Raw genomic sequence first — 9847 nt, forward strand, 5'->3', positions numbered from 1 at the left:
GTGTGAAAACTCATAACTCTGAATCCATCTTGGGTGGAGTCACAGCCAGGCTCTTGCACTGTGAAGGTCTTTTAATAAATCCCTACTTTATTTCTTTAACATTGTCCAGCCCCTGTTGCAGGGAGCCTCTCAAGGCATCACCAGACACTGCACTCCTTATCAAACACTCAGCACATTTCCAGTTTCTGTTTCTGAGAGCAGCCCTGCACCCTCTGGGTCTCAATGAGGAAATTCCTGCCTGTCCTGGCACTCCAGAGCCACTTTATCAGGGCAGAAGGGCCTCTCCCACAATTACAGAATCCTGGGTTTTATTGCTGCTTCCCTTTGTTTGCAAAGCTGAAATGAACCCAGGTGTGCAGGGCAGCTCTGTCACTCCAGCATTGTTTACCTGCAGATTCCAGGAGCTCACAGCTTTGGGCACCCAGCTCTGCCAACAGCACAAGAAAGACAATTTACAATCCCAAGAACAGAGTTCCAAAGGTTTCCCTGATCCAACAGAGCAGAACAAGAGCCCTAAAGGAGAGATTCTCCAATCAGAGCATCTACAGAATTACACAGATTGCTCTGCCCAGAGATTCCTTCTCCAGATTACAATAATCAGTAATTTTAGGAAATGCACCTACAGCTGCTGTGCCACAGCACAGGGAGCAGCTCCCTGCCAGCTCAGCAGCTTCCTATTAAGCAATAATGACCCGGGGTATGTGCATTTTAATTAACACATCCATTTTTGAGTGCATGTTGCCTCACATTCCTTCCTCAAGCCAGGATGATCAACAATTTAATTACAGGGAATTGTTGCTTGTTGTGTTGCATCTAAACATCTTTAAAACATGCCAAGGGAATGAACCAGAGTAAGTTGAGGTCCTGGGATGCAGGCCACAGGATTTTGCCACATGAGCAGTGAGGACATCTCATGGATGCAAATTTCATCCCATTTATATTTAGACAAGTTACCTGTCACACACATCTTTTATGGGAAATCCTTTCTTTAGGATTTTTCCTCCTGAGAAGCTGAGAGGCCTCAAAAACAAAATGTAAACAATGATTATCTGCTGCTGTGAATGCAACAAGTAGATCTTTGACTAACCCATGTTGAATGTTTGTAATTAATGGCCAATCACAGTCAGCTGGCTCAGACTCTCTGTCCAATCCACAAACCTTTGTTATCATTCTTTCTTTTTCTATTCTTAGCCAGCCTTCTGATGAAATCCTTTCTTCTATTCTTTTAGTATAGTTTTAATATAATATAGATCATAAAATAATAAATCAAGCCTTCTGAAACATGGAGTCAGATCCTCATCTCTTCCCATCCTCAGACCCCTGTGAACACCATCACAGTTACCCAATGGCAACAGGGCAAACGTGAATATCTGTTAATATTAAAAATATCCCCATTGGAATTTGCCCTGTGACAGCCCAGGATGCTGCTGTCCCTGGCACTGAATTCCCCAGGACTGAGGTTCCAAACACCACCCAGCTGAAGATGCAGCAGCTTGCAAGTCTTGCTCTATTTTTTACAGAAAAAAGCACATGACACAACTGCAGGGCATCAATGACTCCAGATTTTTGGATAGAAGGTCATTGCTTTATTGCATCCCAGGAGACCAGAGGAAGGTGGTAAATCTTTTCATCCTTCAAACCTTTGGCCTCCCTGAGGGCAGGATGTGCCTGCACAGGGAGGAGCAGAGGAGCTGCACATCCATTCTGCAACAGAAGCTCTTCCATTCATTTTAACAACTGTTTGGTTTTTTCTGTTCACAGAACCTTCTCCAATACAGCTCTCCAATTCCTGGGGGGTCTAAAAACCTTCTGGAGATGGTCAACATGGGAGTTTCATCACAAAACTCTGATCTCTGCTAGAGAACCTCCCTGATGTGAGACAGCATCCTGAACACACCCTGCATAGCCCACAGGCTGAACTTCATCCTCCCAAAAGTTCCCAAAATCCCTGGCCCTGCTCCAGCTCTCATCCCCTCCTACAATTGTGAGGGCACCTGAATATTTCCACCACCCCTGGATCAAAAAAAGATCACTCCATGACATGGGGACCAACATTTCAGTTGTTTTCATGTATAAAAAAAGATCACTCCATGACCAACATTTTAGCTGTTTTCATGTAAAAAATAAAGATCACTCCATGACATGGGGACCAACATTTCAGTTGTTTTCATGCATAAAAAAAGGAATCAATGGGAATTTTATTGCACTGAATCTACATCCTGCCTGGTGGGGAATTCAGTAAAACAGAAGTGCCACTATTTTCTAGCTACTGCTTTTCTGTGGGCTCAAGCAGGTCTGCTTTTATGGCAGAATTTCTTCCAAATTCAGTCAGGGTTTATCCTGAGCCTGAATGACCTCTGTGGTCAGAACCCAGAACAGGAGAGGAAAAGAAAAGATCTTGTTGTGCTCTAAGGAAAAAAAAAAATTAAAAGTAATACTTACAAAGTTCACACTTTAAATGATCCTCAAAAAGATTCTCTGACTTTTTTAAAAGATTTTTTCCTATTAAAAAATTATTAGCTAAGTTTAATTGTTCTGGCAGGTCCACATAAGAGGAGTGACACAGCAGCACCCCAAAAACCGAGCTGGAGAGGCAGCAGTGACATCTCCCTGTGGCAGTGACTTTTTAAGCACTGCTTCTGCAACACTGAGCCAAGCAAATTAATCAAAGATGACAGGGCCAGATAGGCCCACAAACATTCATATGGTCTTCAGAATTTTATTCTAAATAATTTTAGGGTTTTTAACAAATGATGTGGTTTTATTTTAAATAATTCAGCACGGTAGAAATGCTGAAAGCAGGCCACAAGCTGATTTGTGGTGATTTCACAAGACAGTTACGAGGTTGCAGAAGTGATTACAGAAACAGAGATTCACACAGTTCTCCCATTTCTTCATATTTACATGTTAGGAAATACTAAAAAAACCCAAGTGACAACAGCAGGAACAGAACCAGGCTGGGAGAAGGAGCTAAGTTGATTCACAAACCTTTCTTTCGTTGCCTGACAACCCCTGCATGTCTGAAGGCTGGTTCCATATGTTATCAGAAATCACCTTACAGATTTAACCCATCAACACAAAGCTCAGCCCCCATCATTTCAAATTTCCCTAAAAACCATCCCACCTAAAACCACACTGTCTACATTTGAAGTATTTTTAAATAATTCAAGGAAATAATGAGCCAAATGTTATTAATTGTCTAGTGCTGTTTCAGCATTACATATTATATATATATCTTATATATATTATATATATTATGCATATAACATTATGTTATTTTATACATACATTATTATATTATATTTATATATTATATACTATTTATATCTATAATATATATAATATTATAGATATATTATTATATATAAAATATATTCTATAATATATATTATATCTATTACATATTTTACATATAATACATAATACGTACATTATACATTATATATATTAAAAATAAATATAAATAAAACTAAATATATATTTATTTATAAATATATAATATTGTAAGTTATAATATAATAAATCATTATTATATAATTACATTATATCAATTATATAATAATTAATTATATAAATAATTTCTATAATTAAATTATATAAATTATATAATATTTATAATTATATATATATATAAATATATTATATATATAAATTATATATATAATGAATTATTTAAAATTATCATAAATAGATATTATATAAATATAATATATATAGGATATATATGTATATATATATATGTATTATACATTAAATGTTAGGAATTGTTCCCTGTGAGGCTGGGCAGGGTGCCCAGAGCAGCTGTGGCTGTCCCTGGGTCCCTGGCAGTGCCCAAGCATCCTGGGACAGTGGGAGGTGTCCCTGCCATGGCAGGGGTGGCACTGGGTGGGTTTAAGGTCCCTGTCCCAGTCCCATGGAGTTCTCCCCCTGTGCAGACACAGCAGAAATTCAGCTTGTGCTGGATCCACTCACTGCAACAAGGCACAGAAATCACCTGGTGTTTCTACATCCCTTTGGGAACTAATTTTTGGGAACTAATTCCTGATGTAGTTACTAATAAATTAGTTACAGACAGCCCCAGGGGTTTTCTTGGTACAAGAGGTCCATACCCTGCTCCAGACACAGCAGCTCCTCACCATTCCCTCTCCTGCAGATTCCTCTGTGGGCCTAATGATCCCCATGCAGAGATGCAGAATAAATTATTACAGAAACAGCCATTATTTCTAATCACCATAAACTGTTTTTCCTGTAAACTTCAATCACTGCTAATCACCATCTCTTCCTTGCCATGGAGAGCCCCAGTGCAATTAGGGGAGCACACCTGAAACAGCATCACACAATTAATCACATTTAGCTTATCATTCACCTGAATTATTCAAAATGTTTCAATATTTTGTCTCTCTGCTACATCAGGACAGCCATTCACTTCTCCCTGGGAGAATACACTGCACAAATCAAATCACACCAGTCCAGCAAAAGAGATTAAGCTCTAAATGACATTACAGAACAGATTCGCAGGGCAGGAGGAGTCACTAAAGCTCCTCTTCCCACCTTGCACCTGCTAAAAATGCTGAACAACAGAACAGCACCTGTGTTCCTGCACCAGCTCACCTGTTGTGCCTGGAGCTCTCACACTCCTCCATCCTCCCACCACGTGCTCTGTGTTTACCCCAAAACAGCTCTGGGTCACAGCCCAGGGTGCTGCTGCCTGCTGCCCCTGCTCTCAGCCTCCCCAGCACTGCTGCAAGGAGCAGGCAGCTCCCCTGGAAAGAATTCAAAGGATCAAACCCAGCTTGGAGAGATGGAACTCTCAGCTCAAGGATTCTCTCTGCAGCATTCAACAGCCTGGTGATTGTGCAACAACTGCATTTGTAGGCAAATCATGAAAACAGTGAAGCTTCCTGATAACCCAAGGAGAGCATCACTCATCCAAGTGCAGCTAAGCATCAATCTTCCCTTTAAATTCACATTTCCTTCACCAAGCTCCCAAGCTGGTCACATTTTTCTCACATTTTTTAGCAGCAGAAAAGCTCAAAGCAGAAGAATAAAGTTGAGGTTGATTTTTCTCCTTCCTCCCCACATTCCCAGTCCCAATTCCATGCACCAGGCTGTCACTGAGGACACAGCTGGGAGGGCCCAGGGAGCCTCAGAACCACATCCAGTGTGAGTGAAATGATCTCAGCACTGAGCAGAGCCTGTTCTGGGCAACAGAATGCTGAGAGAAACCAGTCAAGGCTCCCGGATTTCCCTGGGTGAGATGAAGAAAAGCATTTGAAGGATCAAACCCAGCTTGGAGAGAGAGATGGAACACTCAGCTTAAGGATTCTCTCTGCAGCATTCAACAGCCTGGTAATTGTGCAACAACTGCATTTGTAGGCAAATCATGAAAACACTGAACAGTGAGAAGCTTCCTGATAACCCAAGGAGAGCATCACTCATCCAAATGCCAGATCTAAGCATCAATCTTTCCTTCAAATTCACATAAATCCCCCTTTCCTTCATCAGGCTCCCAAGCTGGTCAAAATTTTCTCACATTTTTTAGCAGCAGAAAAGCTCAAAGCAGAAGAATAAAGTTGAGGTTGATTTTTCTCCTTCCTCCCCACATTCCCAGTCCCAATTCCATGCACCAGGCTGTCACTGAGGACACAGCTGGGAGGGCCCAGGGAGCCTCAGAACCACATCCAGTGTGAGTAAAATGATCTCAGCACTGAGCAGAGCCTGTTCTGGGCAACAGAATGCTGAAAAAATCCAGACAAGGCTCACAAATTCCCCTGGGTGAGATGAAGAAAAGAAGGTGCGAGGAGGAAGGTGAGACCAGCAATGTGGAGCAGAGGAGAAGCTGTTAATGAGAGATAAACCACAAAATCTTGGGTTTTTCTCAATTACTCAGCACATTTCAGGGGTGGCAGTGGATGCACAGCAGATTCCTCACCCCTGCTCTGCACCACCAGCCCAGCACAGTGCAAAAAACATTTGGAAAAGCAATTCCTGGCATTTCAAGCACTGAATGACTTGGCCAAGAATGAAAAATGTGACTTTCCCAGGCTGACACCCAGCAAAGCATGACTGAGCTCCTGGCAAAGAGCAGAGCAACCCAAACACATCCTGCAGCACCTGGACACCTGAAAAACAAGGGGATGTGCAGGCACCACAAGAAGGGATTTCACATTTTAAACCCTTTTTGGCCACTTGCTGATGTGATCAAGCACTAATAAGGGATTTTTTTATTTTTTAAATTAATACAGAATAAAACCACTGCACAACAAAAGGAGAATCCACATTATAAAACAGCACCTGGCTGTTTTATAATGTGAGAAAAATCTCCCCATATCTCACAGCAAAAAGGGGTCACCAGAGCTTCAAACACATTTAGGGGACCCTAAAATCTTGCTGCACACCCCATGGAGACAGGGGCACCCCAAACTCACAGGGGCCCTTCAAAAATTCCCAAAATCCTGCCCCACATCCCAGAGCACCAAGGGATCACATCCCCTGTCACAGCATCCCTAAAGGTCCTTGCTTACAGGGACAGGGGTCACCAGAACTTCACAGCATCTTTAGGGGACCCTAAAATCTTGCTGCACACCCTATGGAGACAGGGGCACCCCAGAGGCTCCTCAGGGAGCCTCAAAATTCTGCTCCACATCCCAGAGCACCAAGGGCTCACACCCCTTGTCACAGCATCCCTAAAGGTCACAGGGAGAGGGGTCACCAGAGCTTCACAGCACATTTAGGGGACCCTAAAACCTGACAGCAGCACTGAGACACCCCTGAGCTTCACTGCACCCCTCAATCCTGCACCCCAACTCCTGAGGGAGCCCTACACTCATCCCACAGCACCAAGGGGACACCACAACCTCTGAGCACCCCCAGGAAACCCCAAAACCCAGCTCTGCACCCCACAAGACCACTGCAACCTCACAGCATCCCTTAGGGAACCCCAAAACCCAGCTCTGCACCCCACAAGACCACGGCAACCTCAGAGCACCCCAAATGCTGCCTCACACCCACACAGAGGGGTCACCCTGCTCCTGAGGGAATCCCCAGTCCTGTCCCACACCCCACATTGCCAAGGGGCCAGCCCGAACCTGGGGGACCCTAAAATCCGGCCCCGCAATGGACAGGTTACCCTTGCCCCGGCTCCAAAGGAACCCCAGTCCTGTCCCACATGCCACATCACCAAGAGGCCACCTCAGCCTCCCGAGAGCCCCGGGGAGCACCGGGACAGGGGTGACCCCCCAGCCCCCCGCACCACCGGGGGTCTCCACACCCTCACAGCACCGCCAGGACCCCTCACAGCGCTGGGGGCGAGGGGGTCCCCGCAGCCTCACAGCGCTGCCGGGGCACCCCCAGGGCTGAACGGCCAATGGTCAGCGGGGCTGCGGGAAGCTGGCAAAGCCGCGGTGGCGCAGGGAGGAGCAGGAGCGGAGGAGGGGGCAGGGGATGGGCGAGAGCGGCCGGTCCGCGTCCCCCCCACTTACCCGCCCCGCCATGTTGCCGCAGCGCCGACCGACAGGCCCTGCCCGCCGCCGCCAGGGGGCGGCGCAGCGCAGGCGCCGCGGAGCGCCGGGGCGGGGCCAAGAGGGCGGGGAAGGCACGCCTCCTGCGCGATTCCGCCTTTCTATTGGTCGCTCTGCCCGCCGCTCAAGGCAATGATGGGTGCGTCACGCAATGCCCCGCCCATCGGATTGGCGGTGAGGGGCGGGACGTTTTGCTGTCAGTCATCAGGAGAGCTGCGGGGATTGGTCAATGGGGTGGGGTGGGCGGGGCTAGGTGTTCCGGCCGGTCGCGGTATTTCAGGGGATCCGCGGCGTCGGTCCCGGTCCCGGGATGGGCCGAGTGCCGTGGTGTGAGACTGAGCGGGGCAGGGCCGCCAGGCAACCCCTGCTTTCATTATTTAAATTATGTAATTCTATTTTCATGTAGTTTTGATTAATTATTAATGTTTATAATAGTTATTCATAATTTTGTGGTAATATTAATGTATTCATGGTAATATTTACATTATATATTGCATAGCATATTGTATTATATAACTACTATATTACATTACATTATATTACATTAGAATGTAATATATAATATATATAATATATTATATTGTATATAATATAATATGTATATTATGTATTATAACGTAAAATATAATATAATGTAATATATTGTAATGTAATATAATGTAATGTGATATTATATAATATAGTGTTGTAACATATATTGTTACATTACATTATATTACATTACATTACAGTATATTACATTATATTATTAACATATTATATAATATTAACATACAATTGTATGTTAGAACATAATACAGGATGCTATATTTATACATATAATCAAACATAATATTGATTTAATTTTTTAATTGTAAATAATTGTACAAAATTTAATTCCGTTTTCATTTATTTTTATTTATTTTCATTTCATTTTTCATCTGGCTTTGTCTCTGTTTCTGCTCCAAAGAGGCCGCACAGAAGCTGTTGCAAACCAGGCATTGTGGTCTCCTTCAATGACATCTCATGGTTTAACTTTCCCTGACAGGACTTCCCATTCAGCAGCACCTGCCTGACACCGATGGTTGTTTATATTTGATAACAACCCCAGGTGGGTGAGCCTGAGAGGCGACAATGGGAGCTCAGAGCTGTCACCCAACCCCTGGCAGGTGTCACAGCCAGCCCTGGAGGGCTCAGGGCTCCTCCACCCCATCCCCTGTAGCCCCACGTTTCTCTTCACAGAGAAAAGCAAGGCACAATTCTTCCCAAGAATATTATAATCTCATTTGCTGTGCCTGTGTTTGTGCAGAAGTTGAATGTGTGGTGGTGTTTGCAGGGGTCTCAGGATGAGGGAAGAGATGAGAATCTTGACTCCATGTTTCAGAAGGCTGATGTATTATTTTATGATATATATTAAAAGAAAATTATATACTAAAACTATACTAAAAGTATAGGATAAGGGATTTTATCAGAATGTTAGCAAGGAAAGGAATGGAATGATAATAAAATCTTGTGACTGACCAGAGAGTCTGAGCCAGCTGACTGTGATTGGCCATTAATTAAAAACAACCACATGAGACCAATCCCAGATGCACCTGTTGCATTCCACAGCAGCAGATAACCATTGTTTTTATTTTGTTCCTGAGGCCTCTCAGCTTCTCAGGAGAAAAATCTTAGTAAAAATATTTTTCCAAAATTATGTCTGTGACAGAATGCAATGTGGAGATTGTTTGCCCGCAGTGATGTTTTGTTTTCTTGGCCTGTCAGGGCCAGGTGTGTGTGTGTGTGTCAGGATTGTCACTGACAGGCACGAGATTCTGTGCAGGGAGTGCTTGTCAGATTCAGTTTAGATGTCATGTAATATAATATAGAATAATATAGTATAATAAAGTAATTAATTAGCCTGCTGATAAGATGGAGTCAGATGCATCATTTCTCACTCCCTGCAAATTCAATAATTCCATTGCTCACCACTGCAGCTCTGCTTCTCTGCTCCTGTCTGAGCACAGGGAGTTTCCAGCCTGGCTTTGGGATGGGGATCCTCATGGGATCCCCTGGAATTTGTGCTCTGGACAAGCAGTTCACACTGCAGGAGCGGTGCTGAGAGGTGACAATGGCTCCTTCACAGAGCTCATCCCCCTGGGTGATGTTCAGAGAGATGAAATCATGAAATCCCAGCCGTGCTCTGAGGTTTGTCTTCTCAGGGTGTTGATGGCAAACGCTCCGACCCCAAAGCTCAGTGGTGTCTGCAAAGCCAACCCAAACATCGTGGGAGCTTTAACACATTAGCAGCCTGTCCCAGCAGCTTTGACAGCATAATAAAATATTAATACTGATTGTAACAGCTA

At 44.0% G+C, this 9847-nt stretch overlaps 1 protein-coding gene across 2 annotated transcripts in view; it reads right to left on the reverse strand.

The window, feature by feature from the left end:
- The window catches only part of NSF (N-ethylmaleimide sensitive factor, vesicle fusing ATPase), a 73160-nt gene extending 65591 nt beyond the window's left edge, over positions 1–7569 (reverse strand). For both annotated transcript variants that reach the window (XM_059489367.1, XM_059489368.1), the window contains exon 1: positions 7482–7569. In XM_059489367.1, the coding sequence (XP_059345350.1) occupies positions 7482–7493 (12 nt within the window). In that variant the 5' untranslated portion in view covers positions 7494–7569. The remainder of the gene's footprint in view (positions 1–7481) is intronic.
- Between the last annotated feature and the right edge of the window lie 2278 nt (positions 7570–9847).

This window comes from Ammospiza nelsoni, chromosome 26, assembly GCF_027579445.1.
Source record: "Ammospiza nelsoni isolate bAmmNel1 chromosome 26, bAmmNel1.pri, whole genome shotgun sequence".
NCBI lineage: Eukaryota > Metazoa > Chordata > Aves > Passeriformes > Passerellidae > Ammospiza > Ammospiza nelsoni.